Raw genomic sequence first — 12,133 nt, forward strand, 5'->3', positions numbered from 1 at the left:
TAATGTTACTGGAGACCATTGTAATGCCATCCAAAGTAAACATCTGGTTAAGCAACATATTTCCAAGATTACTAGAGCCGAGAAAAATAACCTCAGTTTTATCTGAATTTAGAAACAGAAAATTAGAGGTCATCCAGGTCTTTAGGTCCCCAAGATCTTTTTAATATGTTTTTAAGACATTTTTGCAGTTTAACTAATTTGTGTGTGTCTTCTGGCTTTATAGACAGAAAAAGTTGGGTATCATCTGCATGTATAATGTAAATAGAATTGGTCCTAGCATGGAACCCTGTGGAACTCCATAATCAATCTTAGTGTGTAAAGAGGACTCCCTATTTACACAAACAAACGTGAGTCTATTAGATAGATATGATTCAAACCACTGCAGCACAGTACCTTTAATAATTAGAGCATGCTCTAATTGCTGTGATAAAATATTATGGTCAACAGTATCAAACGCTGCACTGAGGTAGCAGGACAAGCACAGAGATGAGTCCACTCATAGAGGCCATAGGAAGTACATTTGTAACCTTCACTAAAGCTTTTTCTGTACTCTGATGAGTAGTGAAACCTGACCGAAACTTTTCAAAAACCATTCCTCTCCAAATGATCACTATAAACTACTCTTAAAACTACTTAAAATTTTTGAGATAAAAGGAAGGTTGGGGATTCGCCTGTAATTAGTTAAGACAAATTACCTGAAGGAAAGGTATCTAATAGACACACTGATGGTTTGGAGAAGGATCAATCGGAGAGAAAGACATGGGGAGAAAGCACTTTCATAAAGAAAATTTTGAGGCAGCATGGTTGTGTGGTGATTAGCACTGTTGCCTCACAGCAAGAAGGTTGATCCCACCACTCAGCTATATCAAATTTGTGGTTGATCCCACCACCTAGCCTAGCCCCCACAACCCTGACAAGGATGGACTTTCATAAAGGCATCTAGTTTAATGAAATGTATTCCCCCACTGCTGTAATCCATTATTGTAAATGTAAATGTTATTAAGACATGATCAGATGGTTTTTAGGGAACACTATTAAATGTTCAGTTTCTGTACTATATAACAGAAGAAGATCCAGAGTGTGATTAAAGTTTAGGTGGAGTTTTTTTTTAACATTTTGAGAAAAGTTAATTGAGTCCAATAATAGATTAAATGCTGCTATGAGGATGTTACTTTCAGCATCTATATGGGTTAAAATCATCTTCAATTATTATTTTATCTGAAATCAGAAATCAGATGGATTTTGAGTTTTCCAATTAGGGTGGACAAGACTAAGAGTTAGTCTTTCAAATCAATTAAAACTCTGTTTGAGTCTATGGTTGATTAATTGTTGAGGTCGTGGGTCTTCATCCTCATCATTGAAAGAGTGTCCACGTTACATCCAAGATGAACAGTATCAATTTTTTGGGATTTCCTTACCTGGATGATTGAGCATGCATCAAGACCTTTGAGCTCAGAGGTTGTAATAATTGCTCAATTTTTTTTCTGGAGTATCAGTTTTTCCTTGTCCTCCCTCCACTATCTCCACCATTTCTGTTTCCTGTCATGTCCCAATATCGGTCTGGTGTCTGTGTGTCCTGTTGGTGTTGCTGTTAGTGTCGCTATCTGGTTTCCCTGTTATTTGTGTCAAATTTATATCTATTAGTTACTTTCTGTTTTATTTTGATAGTCCCTTATCTCGTGTGCGTTACTCCTCCGCCTGTGCTTCAAGGATTCTGGTAATTTGCATGACTTGGGGGTATTGACTTATTGATTTATTCTATGAAGAATAAATTGATTTATTCTATTTATCCTAATAATTGATTTATTCTATGAAGCAGAATAAATCATTTAACCGAATAATAAATAATGGATTAACAGGGACTTAGAGGAGAGAGACCTCATTTTTAATAATACACATTTAGTTATTTTATTCTTTGGGAAAGCTGAGGATGCTATATTGTATATTTACATTGTGTTTTTGTGATTTGTATTTTCTTGAATATTTTTTGATATGTTTAAATAGTTTTTTTGCTTATTTTTGGTTTGTTTTTTTGGTGGTCTGGGAGCAGAAGGATAACAGGAGGAGAAAAGCTGAAGAGAGGCATCTCTGGTTCATCCAGGAAACAGAAGAATGACTTGTCTTTGTTACCAGACTGATTCCAATGCAATAACTGTATGTACCAGTGAAACCTTTCAGTAAATATTCATGTATGGTTTTTCAAAAATTTTTTTGTCCTTAAACACCTCATGGTTGTCTATTTATACAACACTGAAGTTCAAACTAGCCTGTTTAAATTTACAGTAGTGTGTGGATTCTGCCTGTATACTGGCTATCCGGTCGTTAAGTCTGACGTCACTAGCTGTGTCTGGGCCTAAACTCCGCTGCAGGTCCATATATCAAACGATCACTATGGCATTACTGAGAGTTGAAAAACTGTCTAAAGTCTTTCATCTTTAATAAAATGATCAGCGTTCTGCTCTACCAGGTGTAACAATTGAGTTTAACATCCAGGCATCCATGAAAACAGAATTTATGACATTTAACGGAGTTAGAAGTTAGCAGGAAGTTAGCTCGCTAGCTTCTATCTAAATACAATATAGCATGTCCTGAGTGCGGGGTTTTGGAAACAAATTAAAACGTACAGCTCTGTTATCACTTCCAACATAAATGAAGACAGAAAACTAAACAGCAGTGACGTTTGTAGGGTTACTGAAGTTTGGCTAGCTGGTATATAATGATGTGCTACGTGACCGCTAGCGACACAGCTATGTTAGCATAATATAAACAAGCTAACTTTTTTTCCACTCGATAAAAGTTAACGTGAGTGTTCTCGGTGGTCAGGAACAAATGTAATCACATGGCAGGATGCTGTAAAAGGACCAAACTTCAGCCAGGAGAACAACTGAGATAATCCATCCACAATACGAGGTTAGTCATTGCATGGGCTGGGCTGTAGTTACATCCTAAGGTTTTAAAAACTGAGCTTAAATAAATGATTAGCGGTAATAAAAGCCGAGGGAGGTCAACAGTGATCACTGACTGTTTTAGGAGCTTTTTGAGATTAAATAGAAGAAAATACGAAAAAATTAAACATGTTAACAACACAAAAGCCATATTAAACGCAGACTACTTTAGGCCCGGAAGTAGGATTCGTCACATCATCACCTAACTACCGGATAGTGCTTCTTTGTGTCTGTTATACTACAGTTAGACCACTCCCACTCTCAGCCTGTGTAACATTAAAAATGAACTTGTATAAATTAGGCCTTTGTGCATTCTTAATAGAAACTTTTACAAGTTTTCCATCAACATTCAGACATTTTATGTAACAGAAAAATGGACTGCCTTGATTTATGTGACCTGCATTATCAGTCTTGTTTTATGAGATACAGAAAATCCCAACAAATCCCAACAAGCATGAGTTTAGTTTAATAAGCTGCTTACACAGTTATTTGCCAGTGACAGACTTAAACTGGTACTAGGACAACAAAAAGCAGGTATAAAATGGGAAAGTTGCATACCTTGTCAAATTACTCTAATGTGCACTATTACTATGCATATGTTTGTCATGTACCCATGCGTACTCCTATTGAAGCACCGGTTTCTGTGTTTAATTTTGTCTAATGTCAGACTGCTAGAGTGAACTAATATTGTAGTAAAGCTTATCATCTTCTAACATACATTGTACCAACTTACTGAATTACAGCATGACACAAACAAACATGTAAACAGTTTCAGTGAGGGCATTCACACTGACCAGAATGTTGACATTTTATGTGGTTCTTCCAGCTGCAGTGAATGCTTTTGTAAAAACTGCAGTTAAACACATTTACTTCATATTGTATAGAGCCTTTAATGGTAAAATGTATACATGTTTAGCAATAGTCTAAATTTTAGATAGCTGGAACACAGGAATGTCAACAATTTAAAAAATGATCTAACAATTTGCAAAGTATTTTTCTAGGGTTTCTGCTCTGACACTGATAATCAAAGATAATCAACAAACTCGGCTTGGATTTGTTTTTTTACTACAAGGAAAGTTTCTGTAACGTGTAAAAAAACCAGCCTCCTCATGACATTTTTGCACCTGATGGACTGGGACAAATCATGGCACGCACTCTGCCATGCATAATCATACTGTGCCATTAGTTTTCTTTTAAAGTAGTGATTTTTGGTGGAAAGCCTATACCTGAAGATAGAACCATTTTGAAAGAGTAAAAAAAAGAAAAATAAATATAGAAAGAAAATTAACCAAATCATGATTTTTATTTAGTGATAACATACAACCTTTTTTCCCTGCTTGAGTAATATAACAGTCAGTGGTATAACAACAATTGGAGAAAATTATTTAGAATTTCAGGAGCAGAATCACACCTGAAATACGCCCTTTCTGGTTCTTTGGCTATATATGACCCTCCTGTACTACAAGCTGTTTATTCTCATTTTTGTTTGATATGTGGAGCACCTTCACATCCTGCTTCACCTTATATCATCCCAGTCCAAAATAGCTCACAGCTCATAAGCTGCACATCTGGTCACACCTTAGCTCCAGCCGCTCCTCCAAAAATTCAAACCCACACAATCTCTTGCGAGCATTCATTTGTCACCTGGCATAGATAGTAAGGGTAGACTCGTCATTCAACTAGGAGACTGCACAGTTTACAATTATTTCAATGACTTCACAAGTTCTATGTCTGTGCCGCTACCTGGACTGCTGCTCATTCTACAGACACCGTCATTCCTGCCCAGCATGCCCACACAACCCCACTGACCCTCAACATCATCTGGTTCCAGGTTTCTCTGGCCATGGGAAAACCCAGTGGCATTAATTTCCTCCTTGAGTGGTTTGAGCATTTTCTTGCTCCTCTTGTAAACAAATAGCTACCCCCCCCCCCCCTTTTTTTTTTTTAGGACACCTGAACTTTACCCTGTGCATAACTCCTCAAGGCCTCCCTTCATTTCTCACTTTCATCATTTCAATTTTTGACACAATCATTCTGGATAGCTTGTCCAAGCTGAAATTTGGTTCTGGCAATAACTGCTAGCCATCTCAATTGGCATCATTTTCTTATATGATTATCAGCTTTCCCACTTGACGACATTTAGCTCTACCCCTTCTCCTAGTTCTCTGGGTTATCATAGATGTTATCATGGGGTTGTCATGGAAGGTGGTTCTCCTGTAATTGTTCTTCCAAATTCAACCAGTGTTTACAAAACTGCTTATTGTCACCTTGATTATTTTACGAAATCTACACAGTAGTCATCAGTGCCTAATGCAAAATGAAGTAAACTACCCAGCCAGGTAATCCCGATTTCAAATTCTATTTCAAGATAGACTCACCCCTAAGGATTTACTAGCCTTTGATCCATTACTTTCAGCTTTAAGTTCTCTCATCATCGGGAATACTTCGGATCTCTTCTCCAGTTATTCTTTCTGCATTTCTGCCATTAGATCCACTTCAGTCAGTGAAATCACAGATCACCAGTTTGAGGTCATGAGGTCAATCTACCAATCATATATTTGCAACCATCTTTGACATTTGCAACACACATTTTCATCACTGCTTCCTGGGGATTCCTTCTTTGGGGATCTGCCTAGCCCAGGAGCTTCAGCCAGTCTCTTCTGGGGCCTTCCCCAAGCAGCAGCCTCAATTGATTTCCACTAGAAATGCTGTCATATCTAAATGAGGATGCAGTCCCAGCTAGTGAATTGGAGATAATTTATCTGCATTTTGAAGTGGGGACAAACACTCCCCTTCTAGTTCTCTGTATACGACTATATATGCCCTGCACTACAAGCTGTTTGTAGTGCATCATCATCATTTGTCTCTCATTATTACATTGGGAAATGCCTGGCTGGAAAGCCACCATTCTTCTCTGAAGCCTTCCCCAAACCTTAGCCTTAACTGTTGCTCTGCCATCTGCAATTATCTATTGGGAATGCTGTCAGACCTAAGTCAGGATCCATTTAGGTTAGTCAGGTCACAGCTAGTGAATTAAAGACACCAGGTAGCAAAATTAGCTTCAATACAAGTTAAAGGATTAACTTATATGCGTTTCATAACACTTTAAGTAATGATGCCCATCCTTAGCAGACATAAGGGGTCCTTGCTCCTTAATCCTTCCAAGTGAGTCATACTATAGCCTAAATGACACTTGTCTATTCTCTAAGAAAAAAAAAATTACAGTCAGTTTGAAATAGCAGATATCCATATTAAAAAAGAGACTCCAGTGGATATCATGATCACTGTGAAAGGTTGTAAACATTTTGCATTCACTACAGTGTCTTTGGTGTAGCACAGATTTCCTTTTATATATCTTGTTCTTTGACATCTTTGTTCACAAATTCCTTTTCACTTTTGTCTTTTTCCTATTTGTTTTTTCTATTTGTTATTTCTATTTTCTATTTCTACATGAACGCTGAGAGGCCGCAGAAAGTGTCAGTTTGCTTTTATCGGCACTGGAAGTTTTTCTTAAAGTTTGTCTGTGTCATCCTTTTCCATGTTAATGAGCTTTTCATCCTTTTGATTGTTATTACTTGATGTCTCATGGAGTCTTGTGTCTTTTCTTAGACTTTCCCGTACATACTTCCGAAATGCTCTCTGGATCACAACAACTGAAACAGCCTCCTGTCTGCGCCGGATGGTGGTACTGATGGGTTCGTAGGACACCTTTGAAAGATTCGAAGCCATGAAACGCTCTTCCATTTGCTCCTTTAGAATGTCCATTTCTCCACCCTCACCTAGAACACGCTTTGTGAATGCAAACAGGATGTCTAGGCAGTGAATGCGGTCACCACTCACAATGGGTAAGTCCATAGAGATCAGGTCAAACTTGTTAGGCTTGGCTATGCGCAATGGTGGTTCCAGATTATCTGCAAATTCTGAAAGCATTTTATACTCAATGAACTGTGTTGCATGAGGATCAAACCTTTCCCAGACCTCATAAAACATTTCAAAATCATCCTCACTCAGTGGGTCAGCGCTCTCTTCAGTAGCTACACCAAAGTTTTCTAGGATGACTGCAATGTACATATTCACCACAATAAGGAAAGAGATGATGATGTAGCTCACAAAGAAAGTAATTCCCAGTGTAGGATTTCCACAGTTTCCTTTAAAAGTATTACCAGGATTCTCCATCTCAGGGTCACAGTCACCTTCATTTTTGTTGAGAATGGGATATAGTAGGGTATCCCATCCAGCTGAGGTGGTGATTTGGAACAGACAGATCATGCTGTTTGCAAAAGTCTCAAAATTGAAAAGATCATCAATACCTCTTTCCTTCTTGACATATGCAAAGTTTGACATGCCAATGATGGCATAGATGAACATCACCAAGAAGAGCAAGAGACCAATGTTGAACAAGGCAGGAAGTGACATCATCAAGGCAAACAAGAGTGTGCGTATTCTTTTGGCTTTTTTAACAAGGCGGAGGATGCGGCCAATCCGTGCCAGTCGGATGACTCTGAACAAGGTTGGTGAAAGAAAGTATTTTTCTATTATCTCAGTAAGAAACAAACCTAAAGAAAGAAATGAAATGATTAAACACTGGATGACAGATTACTGCAATATTAAAAACTTGTCAGAGAGAAACTGTAAATAGATGTGAGTCATACCGATGATTGACAGAATAACAACGATGAAATCAAATATATTCCAGCCATTCATGAAAAAGTAGTGCCGGAGCGAGACCATCTTCAATAAGCACTCTCCAGTGAAGACGACAATGAATACCACATTTATATAGTAGAGAACGTTTTTCTTGTAGTCTGATTGTTCAGCAGTTTCCATCATCATAGCAATCATATTAAGTGATATTAGAACCATAATCACAATGTCAAAAGATTTCTTGGTTGTAAAATCAAAAATATATCCTAGAATCTTGTTCTGAAACAGATAGACATGGGTAAAATAAACAAGAATATATTTTAGAAGAAAAACAATAAAATTTTTAATTCATATTGAATCCAGTCAAAGTTTGACTCGCATACTGATGGTCTAGGGATCGGTTTTTGTGGTTTCTTTGATGCCAGTTTTTTCATGGCATTGTAGTATTTCTTTTGTTCTTCAGTCATAAAGATGTCTTGACCTCCTAAGTAAAGAAAACATGATAGGCACATTAAATCACTTAAATCAAAAAAGAGAAAATACCAATTCTTCTTTTTACAAAGAGGTTTGATACTTATCTTTTTCCTTTGCTGATTGAAGTTGTCAATAACAACACCAGTGAAAAGATTGAGTGTGAAAAATGCTCCAAATATGATGAAAACAACAAAATAACAGTACATATATAGGTTGACCTCATAGTCTGGTTGTTCTTCTGGCTACAATGATAACAAAAAAACAAGACATTAAAAAAGAGACGTACTTTAGATTACTGTTCTGGCCAAGCGGATGTGTGCCTTAAGTGATTTAATTTTACAGAAAACTCTGCCTTGGTGGTATTTGCTTACTTAGCACTGTGTGTACAGTGCATAAAATATTCTGTCTTCCTAGTCCCTGTCAGTATCTGTCAAAAACTTGAGCTGCAGCATTTTGAATCAACTAAAGGCTTTTCAGGGAGTTTTTAGAACATCCTGATGATAATAAATTACAGTGGTACATCCTAGAGGTAATGACTGCATAAACTAGTTTTGGATGTTTCTAATTTTTAGAGATATTGCGCAAATGAAAGAAAGCAGTCCTACATATTTGTTTAATATGTGCATTACCTGGCCAAAAATGACTTCAAGATTCCTCACAATGTTATTGGAGGCCACAGAGTTAACATTTGGAATGTTAACATCTGGAATGTTAACAGAGTTAACATTCCAGAGTTAACATTTGGTTAGACACCATATTTCTAAGATTATTAGGGCCGTAGAATAACCTGTTTTATCTGAATTTAGAAGCAGGAAATTACAGTAGAGGTCATCCAGATCTTTAAGATAAAGCTAACTCTTGCTCATGTTAGACCAACCCTTCACTTCAAAAAATATATTTTACATTGTTACAAATTTTTCATCAGAAATGTGTCACTGCCTCAGCAAAAGAAAGTGTAATATGATTTTAATAAAACATTGACATTTTACAGGGGTTAAAGCATTTATATGGTGAGATATAAAAATACCCACCTTGGTTTGAGAATCAACAGCGGCATACATGATGTCCATCCAACCCTTAAATGTAGCCTATAGAAAAAAATACAGCAAGTGACAACGGTAGAAAAACATGTTCTTCTATTACAAAATTTGCAACAAAATACTTACTACTTGCAACAGTGCAAGGTAACCCATGCCAACATTATCAAAGTTGACCTTAAGATTCATCACTCGAGCGCTTCCATTTTCCATTTGCTGACAGTCTGTCATATTTTTCACTTCTGATACCAGGAAATTTTTATTTGTGGTTGTGTTGACACAATGGTAGAACTTTCCCGCAAATAAGTTGACTCCAATGATACTGAAGATCAGCCAGAAGATGAGGCATACCAGCAGCACATTGAAGATGGAGGGAATGGCTGCCATTAGGGAATTGACAACCACCTGTACATCAATACACAAATCACATAACATAACATATCTGTACAGCAGACAGAGATCACAGAATTCTAAACTGATGCATGATATTGTACACTGTGGTAATGGTTAAAAATAAATTAATAAATAAAAAAAGAAGAAAAAACACATTTTTAAGTGCCATTGCGTTGGGCTGCAACTAAAGTTTATTTTGGTAGTTGACAAATCTGCCAATTTTTCTTAGATTGGTCGAATAGTTAACAATTACTTTAATAACTCCTGTCTCCACTTTCTGTGAGCTAACCTCCTGTTGTAGGCTCCAGTACCTCACCTGCTCATGTCTGACAACCTGTGAATATTACCCTGCTGTCCTGTCCATTTATGTGTTATTGGTATATGACAAGTCAACAATAAAATTCCATGTAGATGAATTTTATTGTCGACATCATTGATGACGTGGGGCTGCACGGCATCAATGGGTTAGCGCGGTTAGCTAGTTAATGCATTGATGCCGTGCAGTCCCACGCACGGGGCAATCCGCGGTAACTTGATAAGGGAGATTTGTGATTACTCATCTTCATATGATAAGAACCACAAAGTGCTTCACAATAATATAAAACACATGTACATAAAACAACACAATCGAGTCTGCAGCACAACTCTAGTAGAAAGCCAGTCTGAGGTTTTGAGCTTTTAGCTGCTGTTTGAAAGAATAAATAAAATCAAGGCAACTTTAAGATGGAGGCAAAGCAATCCACAACCTAGGGGCTGGTGTTCTAAAAGATCAATCTCCTCTGGTCTTAAAACTACTAACAGCCTTTGATGATCTCAAGCTGCAAGGGAGAGCATGGGGTTCTATAAGATCCGAGATGTAGGCAGGATTGACTGAGAGCATTAAAAGTCAGTACTAAAATTTTGAGGTAAATTCTAAAATGTACTGGAAGCCAGTGTAATGGGAATAAAACCGATGTAATGTGCCCTCTATTTTTGTGTCTTTGTTAAGAGCTTTGCAGCGGAATTCTGGACTGATTGGAGACGGTTAGGATTCTTTTTGCTCAAACAAAGACAAAAGGCTGTTACAATAATCTAAGCGAGATGAAATAAAAGCATGAATCAGTATTTCCAATTCAGATTTAGACATCAATGTAGTTCTTGTAATCCTTAGTTGAAAAAGGCAGTTCCTAATTAGCTGCTTGAGAGTGTTGCTCTAGCAACATCTCAGAATCAAAAATAACATCGAGGTACCTGAGGCTCGGCTGAACAGAGGAGCCAAGAGAACCAAGATGCTGCTTGATTACAGATATTTGGCTGTCGGGAGCAATAATTACCGTTTCTGACTTCTCTGAGTGCAGCCGCAAGTAGTTGTCACAAAGCCATTGTTCAATGGAAGCTAAACATTTTATTAAAGAGAACAGCTTTTGGACTTCCATTGGCTTAAAAGAGCAGCAGAGCTGAATGTCATCAGTCTAGAAGTGATAAGACACATCAGGGAACTGCCTAATTATAAGTCCTAGAGGTAACATGCACAGGAGAAAAAGAATAGGTCCCAGAACTGAACCCTGCGGTACTCCACACGTCAGATGTGACAAACTGATTTGCACAAAAGTTAAAAGATCTATTGGAGAGGTATGACTGAAACCACTCCAGAGCCACAATTTTAGCTTAGAGATAAGCCTGTAATTCTTATGCTGTGTTAGATTTGAACTGCTGTTTTTTAATATTGGCTCAACAACAGCATACTTACAGAACCTAGGCACCACACCTGTTAAAAGAGAGGTGTTGCATATCTCTACAACAGAGGGGCCAATGGCAGAGAGAACATTTTGAAAACAGTCCAGCAGGTAGAATGTCATATGGACAAGTGGTGATTTTCATTTTATCCAGCAGAAGTGAAAGATCATGTATGGTCATTGGGTTAAACACCGACAGTGAATGAGGGGGAGGTGGACCAGAGACACAAACAGATGGTATTGAAGGACAAACGCTCATTTGGACATTATTAACTTTATCCACAAACAAATTTAGAAAGTCATTACTGTCAGATACAGAAGACATGGCTACTGGGGGGACCATGGGGGAAACAACAGAGTTTATGGTTTCGAACAGTATCTTGGGATTTCTCTTGTTTGATGAGATTAGCTGAGAAAAAATTCAGAAATCGATGACCTTACAGCCATTGCTAGGATTCATAAGAGAAAAAATAGAGATAATGTTTTGAAAAAGAGAAAATATCCAGTGAGCCGAAGTTCTCTGGATAATGATGCCTTTTTGATGCTAAAGGTCAGAGAATGACCAGACTGCGTAGTTTACAGGTTAGCAATAGTAACTCAAATGACCAGTTTTTGTAAACAAGGTGAACAGAAGAGCATATTTTAACACACAACACATCCAACCTTGAAGCAGATGGGCTGTAGAAGCTGAAGATTATATCAGATGCCACTACTTCAGTTAAACAAAGAAAACTGAGCAAGAATTCAAATTGGTTTACCAAAATTGGACTAAAGAAGACTGGATAAAGCTGCTGCGTTGAGTCTTGATTTTTGTTGTGACATTTGGATGATAGGACAAGAAGTTGAAAGCCTAGATTCATTCTTCCTTATACCAGTAGTTCAGTCTGGTGGTCGTAGTGCAAGGGTGTGGGGGATATTTTCTCGA

At 37.6% G+C, this 12,133-nt stretch overlaps 1 protein-coding gene and 1 long non-coding RNA gene across 3 annotated transcripts in view; one reads left to right on the forward strand and one right to left on the reverse strand.

Moving 5' to 3' along the window:
• Nucleotides 1-1,531: 1,531 nt before the first annotated feature.
• On the forward strand, nt 1,532-7,395 carry LOC120731260. 2 transcript variants are annotated; one of them, XR_005695321.1, is made up of 4 exons: nt 1,532-2,154; nt 6,555-6,640; nt 6,729-6,790; nt 7,282-7,395. It is a non-coding gene; the product is annotated as an uncharacterized LOC120731260 (long non-coding RNA). The 2 variants fall into 2 exon arrangements; XR_005695320.1 differs by having other exon boundaries at nt 6,555-6,790.
• Nucleotides 4,230-12,133, reverse strand: part of LOC120731257 (sodium channel protein type 3 subunit alpha-like) — a 35,511-nt gene continuing 27,607 nt past the window's right edge. The window contains exons 17-21 of the mRNA XM_040028189.1: nt 9,230-9,505; nt 9,095-9,151; nt 7,973-8,305; nt 7,598-7,868; nt 4,230-7,501 (exon numbers count right to left, since the gene is read on the reverse strand). Coding sequence (XP_039884123.1) covers nt 6,456-7,501; nt 7,598-7,868; nt 7,973-8,305; nt 9,095-9,151; nt 9,230-9,505 — 1,983 coding nt within the window. The 3' untranslated portion in view covers nt 4,230-6,455. The remainder of the gene's footprint in view (nt 7,502-7,597; nt 7,869-7,972; nt 8,306-9,094; nt 9,152-9,229; nt 9,506-12,133) is intronic.

The sequence above is a fragment of the Simochromis diagramma genome, unplaced genomic scaffold, assembly GCF_900408965.1.
Source record: "Simochromis diagramma unplaced genomic scaffold, fSimDia1.1 OVJJ01000343.1, whole genome shotgun sequence".
NCBI lineage: Eukaryota > Metazoa > Chordata > Actinopteri > Cichliformes > Cichlidae > Simochromis > Simochromis diagramma.